This window comes from Budorcas taxicolor, chromosome 15 (genome assembly GCF_023091745.1).
Source record: "Budorcas taxicolor isolate Tak-1 chromosome 15, Takin1.1, whole genome shotgun sequence".
NCBI classification, from domain to species: domain Eukaryota; kingdom Metazoa; phylum Chordata; class Mammalia; order Artiodactyla; family Bovidae; genus Budorcas; species Budorcas taxicolor.
This window is the reverse complement of record NC_068924.1, coordinates 21,720,008-21,745,929: the sequence shown is the minus strand read 5'-3', so window position 1 is coordinate 21,745,929 and position 25,922 is coordinate 21,720,008. Positions and strand designations below refer to the sequence as shown.

At 46.7% G+C, this 25,922-nt stretch overlaps 1 protein-coding gene across 1 annotated transcript in view; it reads right to left on the bottom strand.

Annotated features, from left to right (window-relative positions):
- DIXDC1 (DIX domain containing 1) overlaps positions 1 to 25,922 on the bottom strand; it is a 67,746-nt gene that overhangs the window by 24,797 nt on the left and 17,027 nt on the right. The window contains exons 2-8 of the mRNA XM_052652697.1: positions 20,556 to 20,685; positions 15,354 to 15,479; positions 12,402 to 12,633; positions 11,532 to 11,639; positions 5,828 to 5,940; positions 4,327 to 4,475; positions 1,069 to 1,158 (exon numbers count right to left, since the gene is read on the bottom strand). Of these exons, the coding sequence (XP_052508657.1) occupies positions 1,069 to 1,158; positions 4,327 to 4,475; positions 5,828 to 5,940; positions 11,532 to 11,639; positions 12,402 to 12,633; positions 15,354 to 15,479; positions 20,556 to 20,685 (948 nt within the window). The remainder of the gene's footprint in view (positions 1 to 1,068; positions 1,159 to 4,326; positions 4,476 to 5,827; positions 5,941 to 11,531; positions 11,640 to 12,401; positions 12,634 to 15,353; positions 15,480 to 20,555; positions 20,686 to 25,922) is intronic.

Here is a 25,922-nt window from a genome sequence, read left to right as displayed (position 1 = left end):
ATGTCCAAGACAGAAGAGAGCCCAGAGTAGAAACCCGAGGAGCAGCAACACTTAAGGTGTAGTTGTTTTAGTCACAAAGTTGTGCCCGACTCATCTGCGACCCCATGGACTGTAGCCCGCCAAGTTCCTCCATCCATGGGGTTTCCCAGGCAAGAGTACTGGAGTGGGTAGCCATTTCCTTCTCCAGGGGATCTTCCCAACCAGGGGTTGAGTCTGCGTCTCCTGCTTGGGCAGATTCTTTACCTCTGAGCCACCGGGGAAGCCCACACCTTTAAGGAACAGGGAGAAAGAGAGCAGCTTCAAAGGGGATGTGAACTAAGAATGCCGGCTGCCGTTCATTAAAGAAAGGCAGCCATCAAGCCACCACATTACAGCTGCCCAGGCAGTGAGCCTTGAGGGGACTCGGGGTGGAAACAAAGAATAGCAGCACCTAGCAGGAGAAGGCGGACCCTCAGGTGAGAAAGCACAGGATACTGGCCCCAGGGAGCTGAGCTGCAATCCGAGGATCGACTTCAGGAAGCCCTGACTCTTGCATCTTCTCCTACATAGAAAAGCGCTAAATTCCTTGCGATAGCCGGTTTTCTTTTATTAACAGTGATTTCTGAAGTTCTGACTACCTGGTTTTGTTGCAAAAATTCCTATAATGTCTTGGCTTCCCCCATTCCTCTTCAGAACAGTCTCTCAGAATTATCTGAGATGCTGTTTCCCAGGCTTAAGTCCTTGGTTTTATCCACTGAATAAAACATAACCTTCAACCTTTAGACTGTGCTTTTTTTTTTTTTTTTCAGTCAACAGGGACCCAAGTATAAACTCCACGAGGAGAGGGTCTGAGGTTTCATCTATCGTTCTCGTGTCTCCAGTTCTTGAAACTGTGTCTGCACATGGTCAGCATGTAATAAATATTTGTGGAAGAAAGGAAAAACAGTTGAAAACATATGAGGAAAACCAGCAGAGTTGAAGTCAGGGGAAGGGAGCATTTTATGAAGGCACAGATGAGTCCCAATGCTAAAAATAAATCAGACACACAAGCCAGATTATTCCATGTCCAGTCACAAAAGAGGAGCTCACCAACTGTTCCTCGGGATTGACTCCTGGTTCACAGAGGGCCAAGGGCCTCTCCTGTTCATCTTCAGGTAAGGATCCGTTGAGCAGTAAGGCCTGGACAACCACAAAGGCAGAAAGAAATTTAACTCCTATCAGATGACAAGAGTCTAGAGCTGAGTGGAGTAAAGTGAAAGTGAAGTCTCTCAGTCGTGACTTTGTGACCCCGTGAACGGTAGCCTACCAAACTCCTCTGTCCATGGGATTCTCCAGGCAAGAGTACTGGAGCGGGTTGCCATTTCCTTCTCCAGGGATCGAACCCAGGTCTCCTGCATTGCAGGCAGATGCTTTAACCTCTGAGCCACCAGGGAAGCTTGTCCCAAAATGAAACCACAACTGGGCTTCCTCTGGAAATCTGCCTGATAACTGTAGATCTTTAGATTCTGTCAATTGCTCATCATTGATCTGTCTGGATTGCCTTGTGTCTGGCCCATACTCAATGCCTCTTTCATCTCTCTGGATGTACCTGAATCCTCTGCTCCAAGGCTCCTTAGCCCCAGAAAAAATTCTGAAAATAAACAATTTTAAGAAGTGACATTGTTGAACCAGAGCTGGCTGTTCAAATTGAATTTTACCCACTGGAAAGTGAACTAAATGCAGTGCAGAATTATCCTGGCTTAGAAAAGTTTATTATACGGAATTATTTGGAATACATTTATGAATGTATGCATTGGCTGCATTAGAGTGGCTTGCAGGATGTTAGATCCCCAAACAGGGGTCAAACCCAAGCCCACAGCAGTGAAAGTGCTGAGTCTTAACCACTGGACTGCCAGAGATGTAGATGTATTTGATTCTTGTTTGACTTAGCAATTCTGCATTTTTGTTCCCTAAGGCATCCTGGATAGAACAAGAAGGAAAACCTATTTGCAGAGAGGTGTCCTTATTCATTTCAAGTCTTCACACTAGGCTTTGTTTTTATTAGAATATGGTGGTGGCGGGGGGGGGGGGGGGGGGGGGGGCGCGCAGATTTATTCTGAGGCTGCTGCTGCTGCTAAGTCGCTTTAGTCGTATCTGACTCTGTGCGACTCCATGGATGGCAGCCCACCAGGCTCCTCCATCCATGGGATTTTCCAGGCAAGAGTACTGGAGTGGGGTGCCATTGCCTTCTCCGTATTCCGAGGCTAAGGAAGCTCAAACCTCTCAGGGCCCTTCACAGGCCTGCTCCTGCCAGGGTTCTGTATCTAACATCATAGTCATAATCTATAATCTTATTCTTAAAGAAGGCCCCCCAAGGGGTACACTTTAGAACCCAGAAAACTTGGATCTACCCCTGAAGGTAGGTATTAGGAGACCTACGGGCTCAATGAAAGATTTAAAAATCTATAGCCACTTTGTATACAATTTTTTTCTCAATCCAGTCCAAAGAGAAGAGATACAGATATTCTTATTTCAGTAAATGTAACACAAATTGTATCACAAATGTTGGTATATAAAAACATTTTACAATCCAGACACTATCAAGTCTACCAAGTACTAATTAATGAAACAATTTTAGTCAGTCTAATGGATTTGGTTCTCCCATGGAGTTGTGGCAAGAGGTGTAGACAAGTATAAGAAAGTGTGAGGAGCAGAGGAGAGCGACACTGCAAAAGTCCTGACTCCAAGGGCAAAGTGTTCACAGACTAATGAGGTATACTAACCAGTCAGAAACCCCGGACGTGGCTCAGCATGCAACGGGTTCATCACTCAAAGAGTTAAGGAGCCCAGTGGATGCTGTGAGCCCCATTGTATTCTGTAATGGGACTGAATTCTCATTGTGATCATGTGGCTGTGAGTTAAAACACCTCTGTTTGTGGGGAATATTAGGATGCTGACTTTCTGCCCGTTGATTCTCTTTTTTTTTTCCTATCTAATCTGCCATGAGACTTCTCCCAGACTGAAAAATGCAAACCAAACTGAAAACCAAACTGATGGATATCTATGTTCATACAATGAAATGACCCTGAGAAAAACCTGGTTGAATGTAATCCCGAAATTCTTCATGCTTTAATCCTTCCTATTAAAAGCACACACACGCGTGTGCACACACACACACACACACACACACACAAATCCATTGCATTAATTAAACCATTCCTACTGAACTGACAAAGAGAACTAAAAGGCAGACATTTAAAAATACAGGGCAAGTGCGAAAAGCGCAACAACTCTCCCTGGGAATGTTTGGGCAGTAAACACCCCTCCAGCGCCTCTCTGGGCTCCTGGGGCAGACAGTGTGTAAATTGTTTTACCACTGCACCAATCCCCCGTTTTCTTTAGGACCCCTTTGTGTCTCCACCCTGTTGCTGGCCGGTTGGGAGCACGCCCTCCATCGCCTGCCGCCTGCCAGAGCCACTCACATAATGTGGGCTTTGTTTATGTGTCCATAAATATTTGACAATTCAGAAGCAGTGCAGTTCTCAGCACAAACAGAAAGGAATATTCCTGGGCAATTTCAGGGTCATCAGAACACTATAAGGCCTCCCCCAAACAGGGCCAGACACACAAAGGTGGAGGACTAAGGGTGTCATTCAGGCTAGGAACTAAGTCAAGTGGGTCAGTCGGCCTCTGGGGGAGGCTTGCTGGCACAGAAGGTGTAGGAAAAACCGAAGGGCTCAGTTGCCCTTCTCCCTGATCACTGTACCTTGGGGTCCACTGAGGGTGAGCTAAATCCCTTAGCTAGACTCAGGTGGAGACCTGCGGCATTCCTGGCACTTACAGCCCTCCTGATGGTGAATTCCTCAGAGAAAATCTTGATTCTTCACAATTCCATTCTTTGGGAGAAGCTGCCATTGCAGGTCTGTGGCTGCAAATACGGGAGAAACCCACCCACAAAGCAAAGAGCCAGGGTGGAGGTTTGGTAGGGGAGGGTAGATACGGCTCCCAGGCAGAACTCCTAACAGCTGTGCTGTCAACAAGCGTCCAGGAGGCCCGTTTAAGTGAACTCACACGTAAGAGATTTTTCTGCTCTTCGCGTTCTACCCTCTCTGTCTAAACTCAGCTCTGACCTCACAGAAGACCGAATCGCTTTATTTTCAACTGATTCTACTGAGTTAAAAATAATAAACAATTGGTGCAGGAATTCCCTGGCAGTCTGGGGGTTAAGTGATCCAGGTTCAATCCCTGGTCTGGAAAGTAAGATCTCACAAGCCTCACAGTATGGTCAAAAACAAACCAAAAAAAAAAAAAAAAAAAAGACCAACAACAACTGGTGCACCAAAGACAAACAACAAGGGAAAGAGCTACCTGTAATCCTGATATCATTTTCTTGGCTTCCTCCATTTCTTTTTCCAAATGTTCTTGTTGTTCCAACAGCTGCTCTTCCCATGAAGTCTCCAGGTAGGTCCGGGGGCTGCCTGGTCTCCAGTCCCGGGGTAATGGAGAGTCTGTCTCCTCTATGAGAGGGGAAGAGGGAGTACAGCTCATGGTGAAAAAAACTGAGTTGGGGAGCAAGCCCTCGCCATCCTCTGCGTTCACAGGGCTGGGTCACCTGCCTTCCACACCTGCCTCACTGCACAGGCTGAACTCTCCAGCAGGTGGGGGTGTGGGACAGGAGGAACTGGCCACTGTCTTCACTAACCCCGGGTTCCGGGGAGCAAAGCTGAACTTGGTTGAGGCGGTCCACCCTCTTCAGAACCTTAAGGATTCCCTCCCGGGGAACCCTGGTAGGGGGCAGGTTTTACTCTTTACTCTAGAACTGGCCTTCCCAGGGCTCGGTCCCTCAAGCGACAAAGAGAGGAGCTGTCAGATGCAATGTAAAGGAGCTTCAGAGGGGAGACCTCAACTCATATTCCTTTGACCATTTTGGGAGGACGGAACCCCTTTCACATATAACATTGTGTGAGTCACAAAAACAGGAAACAGACCAGTATAAGCAAACTCTGTACCTCCCTCTCTCCAGTTTTATTTCCCTGTCTTTACAGTCTCTTTTTCTGACTTCATTGGTAAGAATGAGTATTATAATAAGCCTAATCCCTCTAGGTTGTTGTCTGATTTCATGAGACAACTATGTGTGGGACCCATGGTGCCCAGCCCAGAGTAAGCACTCTGTAAAGACCTCCCTCTCCCTCCCCAGGGTCCCTGGACTTTCTGACTCAGTAACATAACTAACTTTCTGGGTACTAATGCCAGGGCTAGATGGGGTGTGAAATAAGGAATAATTTAATTCCAGTTTTCCTTCAGAGGACTTCGGTTTCATTATCTCTCTTTCAGGCAAATAAAACTCTTAAGTCACCCACTTTGCTTCTTCCTTGCTTTCCTCTGTGTTTATCTAAGAAAAAGGAGACTGAGACAGAGGAAGGAGAAGTCTAAACTAGTAGCCTCTACACAAAACATGATGCCGATCTGCTCTCTGCTGTATATTCTCAGACACCTCTGCTCCATATATTCCTGGCCCCAATTTAAGTTACAGAAATACTGAAATTACTTGCATAATACAGAAATGATAAAAAAATTTTTTACTTGAGCAGGCTTCTGACAGTTCCAAAGTCATCTCCTAATTTCACAGGTGGTCAGCTGTCTATACTGCCGCAGGACATCTGACAGTTTGGACAGCGGAAGTGACAATTTGTGAGAGGATACGACATTCACTGGCTCTAAAGCATTAGGGCTCTCTAGAATGGACCCTGCACACACAGACTATGTGTGGAGAAGGCCAGGGAGCTGAGAGTCGACAGTCAGGACCCCCAAACTCTTCATGCTGAGGGCTGTTCCTTGAGCCAGCCCAGGCAGGCCGAGAATATAGTACCTGTTCTGTTCTCTACTCCTTCGGAGGGAATAATCACGAAATCTGCCCTCTCCTCCGACTGGGTTATAACGGATTCACTCTTTGCACTGTGGATAGGACTGGGGGAAGTCAGGCTGTGACCAAAGGAAAAAGAAGAGAAACAATTATTGCAAACAGTTGTTTAGAAGCCAACTTTCCTAATTTATTCCAGAGATGGGTTCTTATTCATCTAACTCCTACTGCCTAACAGGGTGCCTGGCCCACAGTGAGAAGAAATACTTGTTGAATGAATGATGAACTTGTTAAATGAATGAAATGAATGCTGAATGACCCATCCCAGGAAGCTCCCACAACAAAGTTGCCTTTAAGCCTAATTCAATAAGAGATTTATCAAACTGATGGATAATGTAGCATTTTAAAGAACTCCACTTTTGTTTGGTTTGGCTTTTTGTTTTTGTCCTTCACTTACCACCACCTCCTCCATCATGATCCCTGGGCCCAAGTTCAGAGACTGATGGACTATGCATTTTAGTAGCTTTGGGAGCTGGAAGGAAAATATATTTCTAATACATTGATCTATCACAGACACGTGCAATACCAGCAGAATAATCATGGCAGATGTGGGCTGCTCCCAAAGGCAGAGACAAGGTGAAGGGTGCCTCAAAGGGGAAAAACTGCAGAGTGTGGACAGTGCCAGGCTGAGCAAAGGGTAGCGATATATCAACAACGCTAGGATGTGATACAGAAAAGGGTGTAACATCTCAAAAGGGGATAAGACCTGCCAAAGGACAATAAAGGTTTACTTGATTTACTGCCAAGAGTTATTCATATCTCTGCCACACTAATTTTTAAATTGTCAGAGGGCTTCCCTGGTGGTCTAGTGGTTGGGAGTCCACCTGCCAATGCAGGGGACAAGGGCTCGATTCCCGTTTGCGGAACATTCCACATGCCCGGAGGAACTAAGCCTGTGCGCCACTGCTACTGAGCCTATCCTCTAGGTCCCAGGAGCCGCAACTACTGAATCCCGAGCACCCTAGAGATAGTGCTCTGCAACAAGAGAAGCCACCACAATGAGAAACCCAAGCACTGCAACCAGAGAAAGCCTGAGCAGCAGCGTAGACCCAGCACGACAAAACAACAAATAAATCTTTTTTAAAAAACTGTCACCAAAATCTTGCAACAATTCTTAAATTCTAGTACAACTACTAGCTTTGGAAGGAATGGTTTGCATTTGGGAGGAAGCAGAATTTTAAATTTCCAGAAGCAAGTCTACAGGATACGATGGAATGCGAGGCTGACACTGCCATCTGAAGAGCCCTTTTTCTTTGCACCCACCTTGTGAACATCAGCACCAAAACAATCTCAGGGGTTGTGGGGTCTGCAGGCCCAGCCCCCTCTCAGGAATTCTTTCCAAATCCATCACCCAGACAACAGTGAAAGTGTCTTGGATTCACTGACCCACTTAATGTGCCCCTGAAATCTCCCAGGCTAATCCTCACAGCCACGATCAGGAGTTAACATTTCATCTTCCTAGAAACCACGAAAAACAAGAGCCAAGCACAGTGGAGGCAGCCAGCGATTTCAAAAAGCTCTGAAGCAGCCTGACGACTAGTGTCTCAACCTCCTCAGTGTCCCGGGTTTTGGGATTTGGTGGGAATGACCTCAGCCAGTAATACACTCTCATCCTTATCAGAACCATAGGGGAAAAAAGTTGTCTTTTGCTCCTGCAACTTAAAAGAAGTGTCACTTAACAATATCTATAAATTTACAACTCAAAGAGGCAGACAGGTGGAGAAAGGCAAGAAGTGCTATTTAGAAAAAGAAATTGCTCCAGGGAACTCTCTTATCCATCTCTCACCACTTAGGCAATCTGACTTCCAGGCCAACATGAATCAGCTGCTGGAAAAGCACCAGTCTAGGGCTACCATTCAAGAGAAGAATAGATTTTTGCTCTTCAGGCCTCAGCGTTCACCTTCTTATAGAAATAGGGATCGGAGTGCAGAAAGAGGCCTGCACCCCAGCTGCTCCTCTTTGAGAAATGGTAAGACCACACTTTCCCAGCTGACACGGCGCTGTGGCTGACGGGTGCCCCTGCCTGCATCTGGCTGGACCACAGTGGATATGTGTGAGACGAAGGGGTGGGGGGTGGGAGGAGTGGTGTGAACCTAGGATGTGGGGAAAACTGCTTTCCTGAGAGCAGAGACGCATGCTCAGCTAGATCAGCTCAGTGGCTCCCTCCTAAGTGAGCCATCTCCCATATAAGGGCAGAAGGAGGCGGATGTCTGCATACCCAGCCCCACTGGGGGAGTGGCAGAGCAGCCAAAGAAAACAACATTTCTCTTTCTTGAACTGGGGCTGCCAGTATGTGAGCCACAGAGAGAAAAAACCCTGAAACTAAACAGGCTGGGTCTAAAAGATAAAAGAAATCTGAGGAAGAAAAATCCTGAGGCACACGTCAGAGCAAGCTGCCTTCCCCAAGGAAGAACCTCATGCAAGAGAATCATACACAAACGTTATTTTAACGCTAATTAATTACATGGCTTGGGATCTCCCTGATGAGCTTAAAAAACTGCTTTATAAACAAGTAACCCCCCACTTGCCATTATAATCCTGTCTAGACAGGAAACAACTGATTACAAATCAGGTCTGACTGATACATTCCTAATTCCCACAGGTCTAACATCTCTCCAATCTTAACTTGTCAGACAAGCAGTCTCCCAGAAAAGATATCTCCAATTAGAAGTCCAATCAATTTTTTAAATGGGTACGAAGCAATAAGAGTTCTGTTATGTCCTGAAGTGCCGGCTTCAGCAGAGACCAGACGGGGGGTCAAAAGCCACTCCTTCTCCCATGCTGGTTGCAGCTTCTTAAATAAACGCACTGTATTTTACAGTGCTCATCTCAGGCCCGCAAGCAGGCTGTTCTCCCCAGAACAGCGCCCCCACCGAACCCCCGCCTGTCTCTGGCCAACAGCATCCTCCAGTCCTGGCCCTGCTCCCACCCAAGCCCCCCACACACACCTCCAAAGCCCAAGTGGCTTCAGCTCACCATTTGACCTGCGTCCCGCCCATGGTCCCCCTCGTGGCTCCGGCTTCAGCAAGTCGGCTTCCCTGGGTGAAGCGGGAGGCTGAGAGTCACAGCGCTCCCCGATTCGGGCATGTCTCCCCGCGCTGGGGGCCCCCGAAGAACGACTCCTCTGGGCAGGCCAACTAGGACAGCCGCTCACCCCGGTCCCGGCAGAGAGCAGAGAGGGCAGAGAGATAGGCGTCTCGGCCCCAGGCACGGCGATGCTCCGGGCTCCGGGGCGCGCCGTCCCGGCAGCTCAGACACTGCAGCGGCCCGGCCTCGGCGGAAACCGCCTCCCCTCTCAGGCTGCCGGCCCCCGGCAGCCGCATCCGTGGTCCCCGCGGCCGCGCGGCTCCGGGAGTGCCCCCGGGCGCAAGCATCTCAACCCATCTCCGAAAAGCCCTGCCCGCGGCTCCGGCCGAGCGGTCGAGTGCCCGGGCGGGCGGCGATCCCCGCTCCGCGCCGCCTCCCGGTCCCGCCCTCCCGCGCCCTCCTCCCCCCGCTCTCCGAGCTGTCACCCGCGGCCGGGCAGCGCCGGGATCCGTCCGACCCCGGCGGGCGCTCCGCGGGCTGGCCGAGCCCCCGGGGCAGAGCGGGGCGGGGCTGCGGGGCCCGGAGGCGGCCCCGGGCGAGGCGGTGGAGGCGCCGCGGGGTCGGCAGAAGCCTGGGAGGGCTGCGTGGTCCCCTCCTTCGGAGGAGCCCGGGACTGGCGGCCGTGCCTTCTCTCCTCTGACCCCTGCCTTCCCGGGCACCGAGGTCCGGGTGAGTCTAACTCGGCTCCTCGCGGGAGGGTGTTCCCCCGGAAACCCGCTGAACGCTGGTCTCCACTCCCCCCAACCTTCCCCTCGGGCGTTTCATATGTTTTTTTTTTTCCTCAACTAAGGAGCCTTTTGCTTGAATCCTGAGAGGCTGGCCCGAGGTTTACGGGTCTGAGAAGCAACAGGCGAGCAGCCTGGCAGGGCTTTGCCAGGATGTCTGTCAAGGAGCAGGGGGAGGGGACCAGACGTAAGGGGCTATCTTCTGAACCACTCTTCTTTCCCGAGTCACATCCCGGGTGTCTCCTGGCCTTCACGGATCACTGCGTGCGGGTTGCGGGGAGGAGCAGGGCAAAATGTCCCAGACCCTTCTGGGTGCCAACTGAGCATCCCAAAGAGGTGAGTGAGACGGTGGCCGAGAAGAAAACGACCGAATCAGGAAGAAGAGAAAGAGGAAAGCCAACTGTTCTCTGAACACTCTCCTAGAAAACGGTCACTGCCAGCCACTGCAGCCCGATTTCCAGCAGCCCCGAATTCACAGTCTCATACCCTGCCCCCAGTCTTGAGTTCTGCCAGACAGGAAGGAAGCAGGTGCTCTCAGGAAAAAAAATCCGGACTTTTTTTTTTTCTCTAACTCTGGCAAGCGCTATCAGTCACAGGAAAGTAAAAGGCCTGTAACCATACAGGAAGGAATAGATCTCATTGTACAACAGAATATCTTTTGATTCTGTACCAAGTGATAGTCCAAGCAGAAGCAAGGAAAAACTGGTTTAGATTCTCAATAAAAGCACATCTACTGCTTAATGGACACAAGGTTCCCTTCTGGGGTGATGCAAATTTCTCTGAACTGGATAGAGGTGATGGTTGCACAATATTAATGAAGGTGCTAGGTACCACTGAATCATACACTTTAGAATGATTAATGGTTAATTTAACGTTGTGTGAATTTTGAAAATTAAAAAAATCTATTAAATGTGAAAGTTAAAAATCAAGCAAGGTTACCAGTATATTAAAATGATGGAAAGAATTCTATTTAATTTCCAAGCAAATGAGAAAATGGCCCATCAAATTAAGATGGAATTTTATGAAGAAAAGAAATAGGAGGAAGAAAACAAAGACATAGAAAATACATACATGTCAGACAAAGAAAAATTAGGCTTAACTGGAACAGACTAATCTGGGTTGATGAGAGAAAAGGTCATTAGAGCATACATTAAATATGATTCTGCAATGAAATTAGTAAATAAGATAACAACATCTGGGGATGTGTTTACAGGAGCATGATTTACGTAAGCCAGGAAAATAGTCTTTCTCTGCCACCATACTTGGCATTGATCAGGCTTTTATCAGCGCACTGTGTCCTGTTTTGGTCTCTGCAATTGGCTCTAAGGGATATAGACAGCCTTTCAGCTACAGTCACTCACATCGCTAGCCCATTCAAATGTGTACTGATCTGCCACAATTCCCAGCCCTACAAATGAAAGCTGGAAACATTCTTAAAGCACTAAGGCAACTCTGCTCATTTCCTCTTGCTACGAGCTTTATACAACCTTCTCAGGCACAAAGACAGTGCAATGGAACTGGCTCTCATAAACACTGGCAGCTGATAAATATCAAAAAGATCCAGCTGGGTGCTGACAGGTCCCAGTCATGCCCCCACGTGGACACAGCTAAGCCCTAACACTGGTATGTGGGAAATTCACAAGCATCTCACCTTGCCCTCTTGCCAGCACAAAACCACAAGGCCGTGCTGAGGGTTACCCCTTGTGAGCCACACATAAACTGAGGGAAGAGGAGAGACTTTGGTGCCTTATTGCCTGTTGCATGGGTACCTGAAGCTGCCAACCCTGAGAACCTCCATGAATTGAGGACTGTAGCGATGAAGAATCTCAGGCCACGGTTACCTGGAGCAGCTGGACTCAGACGAGGACCTTTGCTGTCCTTCATACTGCTGCACCAGGGCTCGCACGCTCCAGCATGGATTCTCAATATCCTCATCCATGCTGCTGTTCCTAAAGTCGGAGGGCACCAATAAAGGAGAGGGTGTCAGTCCTTCGGGCCCACCCACGAACTACTGATAGATGCCACTCTGGGACTGCTGTGGGTAAAAAGACAGACGAGGCAAAGCCCCTGCCTTTAAGACATTTGAAATCTGGCAAGGAAGGTAGAGAAACCAATAATATCACCAATCTTTGCAACACCTCAGAGTCATGCTCCCTCTCTGACACACAACCCACGAAGCATCTCCTGCCATGACTCTCTGGGATACCCAACCTTCAGGATACACACCAGGGAGAGACTCAGGGGTGAATTGCGATGGTGCTCCCACATACCTCCCAGTGCAGAAAACACACAGTGCCAAAGGAATATGTTTAAAACTCTGGGCACCAGAGAAAAGAATTACATATATGATTCCTCTACATTCTGCTAAAGTCAAAATGTGCACGTGTCGTGCATGCCAAGTCACTTAAGTTGTGCCCGATTCTTTGTGATTCCAAGTACTGCAGTCCGCCAGGCTCCTCTGTCCATGGGATCCTCCAGGTAAGAATACTGGAGTGGGTTGCCATGCCCTTCTCCAAATGTCAAAATAAACATGCCTAAAAGAAAGGTGTTTTTTTTTTTTCTCTTTTGGAGCACCCTCTCCAACCTCCACTCCATACTCTTTTCTGCAATGTGGGCTGTTTAGGTGATATTTCCATCTACTGCACAATTATCATTTAAGGGAAGAAATATCAGTGCAGGTCGAATTCCCATCCCCAGATTTCCATCCTTACCTCTGTCGGTATCGAAAGACATCCCGCCCAGACCGCGACATGTCATGACACACATCGGCCAGAGCAGCGGCGGCGCCCTGGGCCACAGCAGTGGCACAGTGAGGCTGGTGAGTCTGCAGGGGGGCTCTGGCATCCCGTCCTTGGCTCACTGTCCTGCTGGAGCCAGGTTTGAAATGAGCTGCCAAGGCCAGGACCAGCCTCATGATAGACTTCAGGTTACCTTCCACGATATCTGAGGATCAGAACAGACCAAGAGGTCCTAAGAGGGAAGCGGAGTGCTGAGGAAGCACTCGGTTCCTATGCATCTGCTGCTGCTGCTGCTACTGCTGCTGCTGCTGCTGCTGCTGCTGCTGCTGCTGCTGCTGCTGCTGCTGCTGCTGCTGAGTCGCTTCAGTCGTGTCCAACTCTGTGCGACCCCAGAGACGGCAGCCCACCAGGCTTCCCCGTCCCTGGGATTCTCCAGGCAAGAACACTGGAGTGGGTTGCCATTTCCTTCTCCAATGCATGAAAGGGAAAAGTGAAAGTGAAGTCGCTCAGTCGTGTCCGACTCTTCGGACCCCACGGACTGCAGCCTACCAGGCTCCTCCGTCCATGGGATTCTCCAGGCAAGAGTACTGGAGTGTCTGCTAGGGAACAGGAAAGCAAGGCAGTCAAGCTCTCTGTCCTCACAAAGCTGTGTTTAATAGGGAGATCGAAGAGTTAAAGCAATGACCATAAACTGTAATAACATAAAGTGAAGTCGCTCAGTTGTGTCCAACTCATTGTGACCCCATGAGAGCCTCCTCTGTCCATGGGATTTTCCAGCCAAGAGTACTGGAGTGGGTTGCCATTTCCTTCATACCATAGGAAAAGCACAAGATTCTTTGGGAACTCAGAGGAGAAGCATCTGTCTAGTTTAGAGGCCTCAGGGAAGGATTCCCAGACAAGGTGAGTCCTAAACTGAGGCTTGCCTGACCAATAGAGGTTCATCAGATGAGGAAAGAGAAGGAAAAAAGTATTCCAAGAAGAGGGAACAGCAGGCATGAAGGTCTAGATGCCATCCAGTATGGGAGCCACTGCCCACATGTAGCTGTTGAGCACTTAAAAGGCAGCAGTGGTCTTAACTGAAATGTGCTGTGAGTGTACTTAGCACACACACAAAAAAACTGAATGAAAAATCTCATGAGATTTAGTATAAAAAAATAAAATGCAAAATATCTCACTGATTGTTTTTTACACTGATTATATGTTGAGCTGATCATATTCTGGATATGCATGCATGCCTGCTAAGTCACTTCAGTCGTATCCAGCTCTTTGAGACCCCACGGGCTGTAGCCCACCAGGTTCCTCTGCCCATGGGGCTTCTCCGGGTAAGAATACTGGAGTGGGACTGCCATTTCTTTCTCCAGGGGATCTTCCCAACCAAGGGATCAAACCTGGGTCTCCTGCATTGCAGGTGGATTCTTTACCCCCTGAGCCAAGGAAGCCCTCATTTTGGACACATGGGTTAAATAAAATATATTATCAAAATTAATTCCACTGATTTCTTTTTTGTAATGTGGCTATTTAGACACATTCAAATCAAGAATGTGACTTACTTTATATTTCTATGGCACACACTGGAAGAGGAACAGAAAGCAGTTTAGCATAGCCAGAGTTCAGAGTTCAGGGGGAGAGGGGGAAAGACGAGGGGGATGAAGTGGAGGTCAGGTCAGAAAGGGCATAGTAAGCCAGAGAAAGGACTCTGGATTTTATCTTAAGGGACCTCAGGTGCAGAGGAATGGCATGAGTGTATCGTACTCTTAGAAAGATCGTTCTGGCTGCAGTGTGGAGAGCAGACGGGAGGGGGGCAGAAATGGATGCAGTGGGACTGATTAGGAAGCGGTTGCACTTCTCCAGGTAAAAGACAATGATGTCCTGAACGACTGTTCCCTCAAAATAGCTGACATTAATGGGCCAGATCCCTAAGCCCACTCCTCACGGGGCCTGATCAGAGAAATATCTGACATTCTAAATTTTGTCCTAGAAAAAAAAAAAAAGAGAGAGAGAGAGAAAGGCAGACAGAAAATAACATGATGGGTCTGGTTAATGTCAGAAAACAGACAAAACTGTATTTTTTTCAGCTTCACAGCCTTTTAAATATGCAAGGTTTCCAAAAGGATTGATCAATACCTGCTACAGGACATTCTCAGTGGTCAGTAACTGCCCTGCCTGAATGAGCCCAACACAGAGAACACTAACAACACGGAAAGGAGGGCTCTCTCCTACCTCCATTCTCATCAGAGCCACAGGCAATCAGGCCCAGAAACTGAGGCTGAAACAAACCAGATTATAATCAGTTCCAGAGTCAGAGTGAGAGGACCAGAGAGCCTGTGCCGTCTGAGGACAGCTACATCATTTCTCCCCTGCAGCCTGGGCTCAAACTGCAATGAGAGCTGTCCTTCATCTGGCCATGTGGCTCCAGGAGAGGGCATATGCAGAGGAGAAAGAGCTTTCTGATCCTGCCTGGAGATACCCTGTGATGTTCAAAAAAAAACTGCTATCAAATATTTTCCTTCTGGAAAACTGGATAAAAGAAAGTAGGCTATTATGATCTGAGATAATAACTGTCATGAAACACTAGGAACACAAAAAAATATCATCTATCTTCATGTTTGATATCTTAAACAAGATGTTCTAAAATTAATATCCAAACGTTGTCATTTCTTTTCTGTTAATTTTCCTATATACACTCAAGCAAAACTTTATTCAGTTAAAATGAAGAGCTTCTACCTTCACCCTGGTCTCCAAAGCACCTGGATTTTGACAATTATTCCACCCCAAGAGGATGACTTTCCTTATGTGGAAAAAGATGTGAGGTCACTGCAGTCTACTCTGAGCCCTCAGCTACACTGTGGATGGTTCTTCTGAAGGTGGCAATCCCCAGGTAAAGATGAGTGTACTCAGCCACCACGGACAGAAGGAAGTACTGACCTTTAGCTGAAGTCTGGTGCATACGAATCTTTTTGGAGGCTACAAACTGTAACACTTTTTCCACATTATTCTTCATCTCTTGTTGGTTACTGGGACTCAGCTGTACCCCACTCAGCTTTTCTCCTGCTGTTAGAAGAGAGAAAATACATGAAGTTATGAAGAGGAGTACTATCACAGTTTCATAATAGCCAGACAGAGAGAGAATATTTGATGTAAACACTAACATTATCTATAAATATGTAAGGGAGTTAGGCCTTTGTGTTTGTAATCTGGATGGGAAATAGGAAAATCAAAGCATTCTGGAAGGTCTTCGAATTTTCACATCTATTCCCTGGGGCCTGTAAAGTTACTATGTGTACATTTATTCATTCAACAAATATTCACTGAGCACGGCACTGTTTGAGGCACCAGAGAAAGAGCAGTGACCAAGACATTGTCTGTCTTTCCTTTCATCATAGAGTTTATATCTGCAGGGATGAGAGATGACCAAGATAACAGATAAATGTTTGACATAATTTCAGGTAGTGGTAAGTGCCGTGCTGTGCTAGTCACGTCCGACTCTTGGCGACCCCAAGGACTGGGGTCCGCCAGGCTCCTCTCTCCATGGGACTTCCCAGGCAAGAATACTGGAGGTGGGTACCATTTCCTACTCCAGCGGATCTTCCCCACCCAGGGACTGAACCCGGTCTCTTGCATCTCCTGTGCTGGCCTGCAGATTCTTTACAACTAGCACCACCTGGGAAGCCCAGTGATAAGTACTATGAGGAAAAACAAAGACGAGTAACCATGGTCTGTCTGATAATACATTTGGGTGGAGACTTGAATAAAATCAGAGAGATTTGCAGAGGTAGCATTCCAGGCTGAGGAACCATAAGTACCAACGCCAAGGCAGGAATGAGATCAGCTTATCTGAGAAACAGCAACAAGACCCTATGGCTGGAGTGGAGAAAGCAGGGAGTCGAGTTCTAGGACAGGTAGAGAGGTAAGCAAGGCCAGGTCATGTGGGGCTTTGGCAACTAGAGCAAAAGAGCAAAGACCTTGAATTTTATTCTATATGTAATGGGCAGAAAATGCAGGCTTGGAGGTAAGGGAGTTCAGTTCAGTTCAGTCGCTCAGTTGTGTCCGACTCTTTGCCAGCCCATGGACTATAGCATGCCAGGCTTCCCCATCCATCACCAACACCCAGAGCTTGCTCAAACTCATGTCCATCGAGTTGGTGATGGACCATCTCATCCTCTGTCGTCCCCTTCTCCTCCCACCTTCAATCTTTCCCAGCATCAGGGTCTTTTCCAACGAGTCAGTTCTTCACATCAGGTGGCCAAAGTACTGGAGTTTCAGCTTTAGCATCATTCCTTCCAATATATATTCAGGACTGATTTCCTTTATGACTGACTGGTTTGATCTCCTTGCAGTCCAAGGGACCTTCAAGAGTCTTCCTCAACACCTCAGTTCAAAGGCATCAATTCTTCGGCGTTCAGCTTTCTTTATAGTTCAACTCTCACATCCATACATGATCACTGGAAAAACTATAGCCTTGAACTAGACAGACCTTTGATGGCAGAGTAATGTCTCTGCTTTTGAATATGCTGTCTAGGTCAGTCATAGCTTTTCTTACAAGGAGCAAGCATCTTTTAATTTCATGACTGCAGTCACCATCTGCAGTGATTTTGGAGTCCAAGAAAATAGTTTGTCACTGTTTCCATTGTTTCTCCATCTATTTGCCATGGAGTGATGGAACCAGATGCCATGATCTTCGTTTTCTGAATGTTGAGTTTTAAGCCAGCTTTTTCACTCTCCTCTTTCACTTTCATCAATTCTCTTTAGTTCCTCTTCACTTTCTGCCATAAGGGTGGTGTCATTTGCATATCTGAGGTTATTGATATTTCTCCCAGCAATCTTGATTCCAGCTTGTGCTTCATCCAGCCTGGCATTTCTCATGATGTACTCTGCATATAAGTTAAATAAGCAGCGTGACAATATACAGCCTTGATATACTCCTTTTCCTATTTGGAACCAGTCTGTTGTTCCATGTTGGTTCTAACTGTTGCTTCTTGACCTACAGATTTCCCAGGAGGCAGGTAAGATGGTCTGCTATTCCCATCTCTTTCAGAATTTTCCACAGTTTGCTGTGATCTACACAGTCAAAAGCTTTGGCATACTCAATAAAGCAGAAGTAGATGTTTTTCTGGAATTCTCTTACTTTTTATATGATCCAGTGGATATTGGCAATTTGATCTCTGGTTCCTCTGTCTTTTCTAAATCCAGCTTGAACATCTGGAAGTTCACACAGTTCACATTCTATTGATGCCTGGCTTGAATGATTTTGAGCATTACTTTGCTAGCATGTGAGATGAGTTACCTGACCTGCTTAATGCTTTTAAAAGTTGACTTCATGTGGACATAAATTCAGTGAAGAGGAAACAGGGAGATCTGTTAGAAAGGAAATGAAAATAGTCAAGTGAGAGATAATGATGGTTTGGGAAGAAGCTGAGAGGTGAATAGTGAGATACCAGGTACATTTTTAATATAAAGCAAACAACACATGTGAAGGGCTGACTACGACAGATGAGAAAAAGAGAATAATTAAAGACAACTTCTAAGTGTTCTGCTTTAACAACTGAGGGAATGGTACTGTGATGTGTTAGTCAGATGAAGGATCTCAGAGGACAGAGGGATCAGTGGCGTGAAGGAAAAGTTCTGATTAGGACATGTGAAGTGAGAGTAGCATTTTAGACATCCAAGCAGAGAAGTTGAATAGGAAGCTGATATTCACTCCTAGAACTCAAGGAAAAGCTTAGGGCTAAAGAGTCAAATTTGGGAAGAGACCACTTAGGGATAGAGAATATACAAAAGAACTAAGGTCTGAACCTCTAAGGAAAAATTCCAACATTTAGAGGTCAGGAGGGCTTCCCAGGTGGTGCGGTTGGTAAAGAATCAGCCTGCCACTGCAGAAGACGCAAGAGACACGGGTTCGATCACTGGGTTGGGAAGATCCTCTAGAGTAGGAAGTGGCTACCCATTTCAGTATTCTTGCCTGGAAAATTCTATGGACAGAGGAGGCTGGCGGGCTACAGTCGATGGGATCACAAAGAGTCAGACACGACTAAGCACGCGCGCGCGCGCGCACACACACACACACACACACACACACACACACGAGAAAGCCAGCAAAGCGAACAGGAAAGGCCAGTGAGGAAGGAGGAAGCCTTCACGCCCACAGGATCCTGGAGACCGAGGGAAGATGTTTGGAGGAGGAGGGAGTGATCCACTGTGTCAAGTTCTGCTAAGCTGACCAAAATGAGGACTGAGCCGTGGCCACGGGATTTGACAGAGCAGAGTTGTGACCTCAAGGAGAACAATTTCAGGAGCATAGTAGTAGGATCAAAAGCTCAGTGAGGGCCAGCTCAAGAAAGAATGCAATCTCAAGTACTGAATTCAGAGAGATTTTCTCTATAGCCAAGTTGCAACAGAATGTAGCATTTAAGAACCTGTGTTTTGAAAAACAAGAATACACATTCATATTGCCTGTATATGCACCATTAAATATCTCTGGAAAGAATAGCCAGAAACTGCTAACACTGGCTGCCTCCAGGAAGAACAAGTAACTGGCAAGGGGACAGACAGGGGAAATGGCTTTTGATTTTCTATGTTCTTGTGCTGTCTGGATTTTCTAACTGATTATATTTCCAGGATAATCTGTTCAAATGAGTGAAAAATTAAAAGTTGAAAATTAGCTTTGGAATTAAAGTGTATCTAGGCTTGTACCTCTGCTTTACCACTATTCTTATGTGACCTTGCAAAGTTGCTTAAGGGTTTCCCTGGTGGCTCAGACAGTAAAGAATCTGCCTGCAATGCAGGAGACCTGGGTTCTGGGTTGGGAAGATTCCCTGGAGAAGGGAAAGGCTATCCACTCCAGTATTCTTGCCTGGAAAATTCCAAGGACAGACCTTTCTAAATCTCAAAAAATAAGTAAAATACTTAAATGCTATCCATTATCATAAATCAATCAAAGTAAGGCTTGATATATACGTACACACACATATATATATATAAAGTGCTCCTGGGGATATATATAAAGTGCTCCTGGAAATGGGGGTAATATTATGTTTTTCAAATATTGATGATTAAGTAAAATTAAGTGTTCAATACACAGTAGCTGCTGTTACTGTTATCATGGTTATTATCACTATAAGTGAATAATGAATATATGAGCTGTCTCAATGAAGTATTTCTGGACAGGCTGCCTGATGCAAGCCTGCCTTCTTACATATTACTCAAACCCACATCCTTCAAATATGTCAATGAATGTTTGAGTACCCGTTATGTGTCTGGCACTTGGTTAAGGATCGTGGAAACAAGGGGGAAAAAAATTACACTGTACCTGCTCTTAAAGAGCTCAATCTATACTGGGAGAGGTAGATAAGAAGCAATTATCATTTGGTGAGAGAAGTAATAAGAGGTGTGGACAAATGCTGTGGAAATAAGGTTATGATACCATCTAATAAGAAAGACAGGCATCAACTCTTGGGCTTTTTCAACAAGGTCTTCTTATCTTAGTCGGGTCCTTTTGTTGGTAACACACTTTCTTTTTGCCTGGCTGCCACTTCTCTTTCCAGCCTCAGTGTAGACATCAGATCTTCTGGCAAGCCATCCTAGAATCCCTAACAGTGGGTTAGGTGCCCGCCCTCTGCTCTTATCTGTGCTTGCCCCATCACAGTACTAAGTACATTACTGGAAGTGACTTCGCTCTCCAGTCTTTCCAACTAGATTGGGAGACTTGAGAGCCATGACTGTGCTCCTCATCACACTCCCAAAGTTTAATGCAGCACCTGGAACACAGTGTTTACTGACTAATAAATAAATTAGTTAACCCTGGGCAAGTATCTTAAGTCTTCCCTACTTTCACTTCCATAAGACTTTAAAGAAGTAGCTCAGTCGGTAAAGAACCTGCCTGCCAGTGCAGGAGACTAGGGTTCAGTCCCTGGGTGGGGAAGAATGCCTGGAGGAGAAAATGGCAATCCACTCCAGTATTCTTGCCTGGGAAATCTCATGGACAGAGGAGCCTGGCAGGCTGCAGTCCATGGGGTCACAAGAGTTGGACACGATTTAGTGACTAAACCACCACCAAAAATCTGCTCTGAAGGGCCCATGGAGGGTAAAAAGGCCATGCTCTGGTTTAAGCTAGCATCAGAGTCAACCAACCGACAATCTCAATGAGATACGCCAGGATCACCCCATCCCGGAGATCTTGTCGCAGGTCCTGCACTGGCTTCACCGCTGGCCTCTTCTTCAGTTGCGCGTTCACCCAGGCCACGTACGCCTGCAGCTGTTGCTGGAAAATGAAAGTGGGAGATAAGGAAAGGTTGCATGTTACTTATATCCCTTCCCTGCACCCTCTAAGGCAGCACTGGAGACAGGGCAATCTACACCCGACTTCCCAGGTGGCCCAGTGATGAAGAATTCGCCTGCCAATACAGGAGTTGCAAGAGACACGGGTTCAGTCCCTGGGTGAGGAAGATCCCCTGGAGTAGGAAATGGCAACTTGCTCCAGAATTCTTGCCCTGACACTTCCATGCACAGAGGAGCCTGGCGGGCTACAGTTCACGGGGTCGGATTTGCACACAACTGAGCACCTGAGCAGTCTATACCCAGAGGGAGGAGGAGAAGGTTTTAAGGAAAGAAAGGTGGTTAGACATGGAGGATGCTCTAAAATTCTCTGGTTTTATGCTAGCCTCCGGGATGAGCTACCCTCTGACTCGGGTGGTGGTGTGGGCAACGTACGCAGATGAGCGTTTCGGCGACAATGACTCCTGCTTTCCTTGACTTTAGCTCTGTTGACCAGGGATAAAGCCGGGCCAGAAGCACAGCCCGTTTTCAAGTGTGATGAGAGCTGCCAGTGCCCCACTGCGCTTCCCAGGAACGATCTCTCGTGTCCCGTGTGCACAATGGCCTGTGACATTCCTAAGAACTGATCCTGGGGAGCTAGGAATCCACAGTTAAACCGATCTCAGAACTGCCTCTCATAGCTGCTTTCTTCACAAAGAGATTTAACTGAAATCAACCTGGGATTTATCCTCCTGAGCCCATAATCCTGGGATTGCTACAGAGTTAGCTTTAATCCAGGCTTTATGTTGTCAAAGAGGATCTGGTTACCTGAAACCTGCACAAAGAAAGAAAAAGAAAGGCTAGGATGAGCAGAGTTCCTGAAGACTGGGGTCGGGGTCGGGGGAGCCTTCATTTTTTTTTTTTTTTTTCAGACAACACTTATGGTCCAGTACCATCAGAAACCTGTCAGACTCAGGCAGGACACATAACTCATGGCAACACTTAGATAACCTTTCATATTCCATTTTAAACAGGGCTTGTATATTCAGGTGTTCATTCTGATTATTTGGGCACTAAATATCAAAATAGCACAAGAGCAAGGTCATAGTACAGGCAGCAGTTCTGGCTGATGTCTGTAGAAGCCCAAGACTCTGAACCTGAAAATTAAATTCAAGCGCTAACAGTATCAAATTATAATTTGGTTAAAGTACAGTTGATTTCCAAGTACTTCCTTGATGAAATGATATCAGAAATTACTCACTGGCTGCTTCCTGAACTTAAATTAAATCTTCACTATTTTCTCTACGTCAATTTGTGGGAATAAATAAAGTCCTTTGGAAGGTAGTGCTAAGGCCATGTTCTATCAGCTACTGACAAACTGTAGGACGTGCAATGATCAGCAGGAGGTAGGGGAAAGAATCTGGTATTTATTGAGTACCTCCCATGATGCCAACAAAGGTCCGTCTAGTCAAGGCTAACGTTTTTACTGTGGTCATGGATGGATGTGAGAGTTGGACTGTGAAGAAAGCTGAGTGCCAAAGAATTGCTGCTTTTGAACGTGGTGTTGGAGAAGACTCTTGAGAGTCCCTTGGACTGCAAGGAGATCCAACCAGTCCATTCTAAAGGAGATCAGTCCTGGGTGTTCTTTGGGAGGAATGATGCTAAAGCTGGAACTCCAGTACTTTGGCCACCTCATGCAAAGAGTTGACTCATTGGAAAAGACTCTGATGCTGAGAGGGATTGGGGGCAGGAGGAAAAAGGGACGACAGAGGATGAGATGGCTGGATGGCATCACCAACTCAATGGACGTGAGTTTCAGTGAACTCTGGGAGTTGGTGATGGACAGGGAGGCCTGGCGTGCTGCGATTCACGGGGTCGCAAAGAGTCGGACATGACTGAGTGACTGAACTGAACTGAACTGAATCATGAATTAAACACTACTTTTGATGTTTTATATGTCTTTTAATGACTCACTAATGTATCTGGAGGGCTTCCCTGATGGCTCAGTGGTAAAGAATCTGCCTGCCAGTGTAGGAGGTCTGGGTTCAATTCCTGGGTCGGGAAGATTCCCTGGAGTAGGAAATGGCATCCCACACCAGTATTCTTGCCTGGGAAATCCCATGGACAGAGGAGGGCTGACAGGCTACACCCCGTGGGGTAACAAAAGAGTTGGACACAACTTAGCAACTAAACAACACAACAACAATATACCTAGAACACAGCCACACGGTTGATGCTTACTAAATGGTCATCATTATTTTCATTATCATCATCTAATTCTGTTCTCACAGAAGCACCGAAGGGCTGGTATCATCTCCGTTCTGTGGATGAGGTTCAGAGAAATCATGTAACTTCTCCAAAGTCTCCGTCCCAATGCCATGGCAGACCTGGTTACCAAACCCAGTACAGGTGGTCCAAGGGCCTCCTGCTATCCACTCACTCTGCAGGCTAGAGGTGGCTGCACCTTCTGCTTTCTCACGGGCCAGATTCCTGTCCAGGTGAGCTCCTACCGTTCAGCCAAAACGGCAGGACAGGCAAAGGGTGCCCCCAGAGCAAACCACTCTGCTCCGGGCCACAAAGGTATCAGGGTAACAGCTGGGTCTGATTACCTGGCTTACATCAAAATCCCTACCCCACTTCCCTCTATAGAGTATCACCCTCAACCCTCCCCCTACACATTCCTGTTTAAAATCCTTCACTGGCCTGTCATTACCCTCAGCATAAAACCCAGCCTCCTCAGCTGCACTTCAGTCTGTCCTGCACTAGTCCTTACCTCTCCTCCAGCTTTGCTTATCCATTCACATTTGCCCCCAATCCCCGCGTTTAAGGTTGGTCCAAACTATGTGCAGTGCCCCAAACGCACCATGTCTTCTGGCCACTCTACCTCCCTCCTGCCTCGCATCTCTTCTTAAACCTCAGCTCAAGCATCACCACCTCTTCCCTGACCCTCCCACACACCTCAGACACTGATCTCCGTGAGGATGTCCTGTGCCAGGCAATCAGTTCAACTACAAGGTGGGTGCAGCCAGTGTTCTGTGAGGGGGCTACAAAGAGCTTTATGCCTTCAAGAAGTTTGCAGGAAAAAAAAAATGAGAAAAGAGGAGAAGGAGGAGCAGCTGGCAGGTTGGTAAGACAAGTGCTAAGACAGGGGTGTGCGAGGTGCTAGGAGTATTAGCTCAATCTGAACCCCATGCTCAGGGGGCTTTCCTGAGGAAAGGCGGCAAAGAGGACAGTGAGCTCAAAGGGGCTCAGTTCTCAACTAGATGCTCCATGCAGGACGTTACAAGAGTTCAGGATTGTTGGACTCAGAGTAACAGGCGCTCAACAAATCTTTCTTTGAATCAGTGAATAATGTGTCCAATTTCATCAGGCCAAGACTTAACGATGATTCTAAAAGTTAATTATGCAGGGGAAGACAAGAACAAGTATTTTTCATCAGGCCCAAGATAATTTTACTTAAGTAATCATAGCCTTCTTTCGGCCAATGAATAGAAGTAAGTTGTTTCTGATGCAAAACTGCTTTGAGGTTCCTCACAGAACTTTTCACGCACATTAATACAGTTCTTGGCTTCCAGTAAAGAGGATTCTATTGCATGCTCCTGCTGCTAAGTTGCTTCAGTCGTGTCTGACTCTGTGTGACCCCATAGACGGCAGCCCACCAGGCTCCCCCATCCCTGGGATTCTCCAGGCAAGAACACTGGAGCGGGTTGCCATTTCCTTCTCCAGTGCATGAAAGGGAAAAGTCAAAGTGAAGTCACTCAGTCATATCCGACCCTCAGCGACCCCATGGACTGCAGCCTACCAGGCTCCTCCATCCATAGGATTTTCCAGGCAAGAGTACTGTAGTGGGGTGCCATTGCCTTCTCCAATTCTATTGCATAAGTGATAATAATTGTCACCACTTTTCTGAACACCTACTCTGTGTCTAGAGCTATGCTAGGTCCTTTAGACACAATTTCTCTAATGCTAAGCTGCCAGGGAAATTTTTACTGTATCTATTTTGCTAACTGCAAACCCAAGACTCCAAAATGGTGAAATAATGTTCAAGGCCACCCAGACTGTAAACTACGAATGTGAGATTCACTCTGACTCCCAAACCAGTGCTCTTTCCACTCTACCACACTGTCACCTAAATAAATGCATCCCTGAGGATTAAACAACCTCACCAAAACTCTCGGAATGGAGGTTACCTTAGCCTAAACCACTTCTCCCTCCACAGCCAGTGCTGGGAGTCTCCTGTGTAATAACTTATACTAGGGAGCTGTCTGCTAATCAAAGAGCGCTCCAGAGACAAGCAGCACCGTCACCAGGGGCCTCTCAGAAAAGCAGACGCTCACGCACCACTGGGAATCAACACACTTCAAATGCAGTAGAATAGAATATGCAGCATAGAATGGAAATGCAGAATCTCAAACTCTGCTCCAGTTCTAATGAACTAGAACCTGTATTTTTACATCTTGTATTTGCTCTGCTCCAGCTCTGTCATCAGCTATTTGTCAAAAGAAATCACTTTTGGCTCCTCTTGTTGGAGAGTAGTTTTCAGAAATCAAAATTTGGGCAGAGGTATACTCATCCCACTGGGGTAACATTCTGGGCCCTCTCAGGAGCAGAGTAGGAAATACAGGTATGTATCACACCTAGACACATACTTCCATCTACTTATCTTGACAGACAGATGGAGAAACAGACCATGAATTATCCTGATCCTGCCTCTAGCCCAGCACCACAGGGTTCATCTCTCTTTCTCCTTTTCCTTATTTGTAACTCCTTTTTCCGCACAGTGAGAAACCTGACTCTATCCACAATATATTTACAAATATTTCCTCAGTCCTAGAAAACACATCAAAATTTGACTTGATAATCCGTACCTTATATGGATTAGTATAGTCATTTTAAAAAATATTTATCTATTGGGCTATGCCAGGTCATAGAAAAATGAATTTACCAGCCAGAAATTGATCTTCAGGTATATAGTCCTTTTTGTCTTTAGCCTTACAGTGTACACTCGAAATACTGATTCCAAAGTGACTTAGGTTAATTCTTTTCTTTCCTCTGCCTTCAGTGTGGTTATGTTATTAATTTGTAATACAGTTAAGTCCATTTATTACAATTGGTAGACCATGTTGGGTTGTCCTAACATTTTGGTTGATTTTAATTAATTTGGGGGCAGGAGAAAGAGTAACATGATTCTAAAAGTCAGAGCTATAGGAAAACATACATTCAGAAGTGTCATGCCTCCATCTT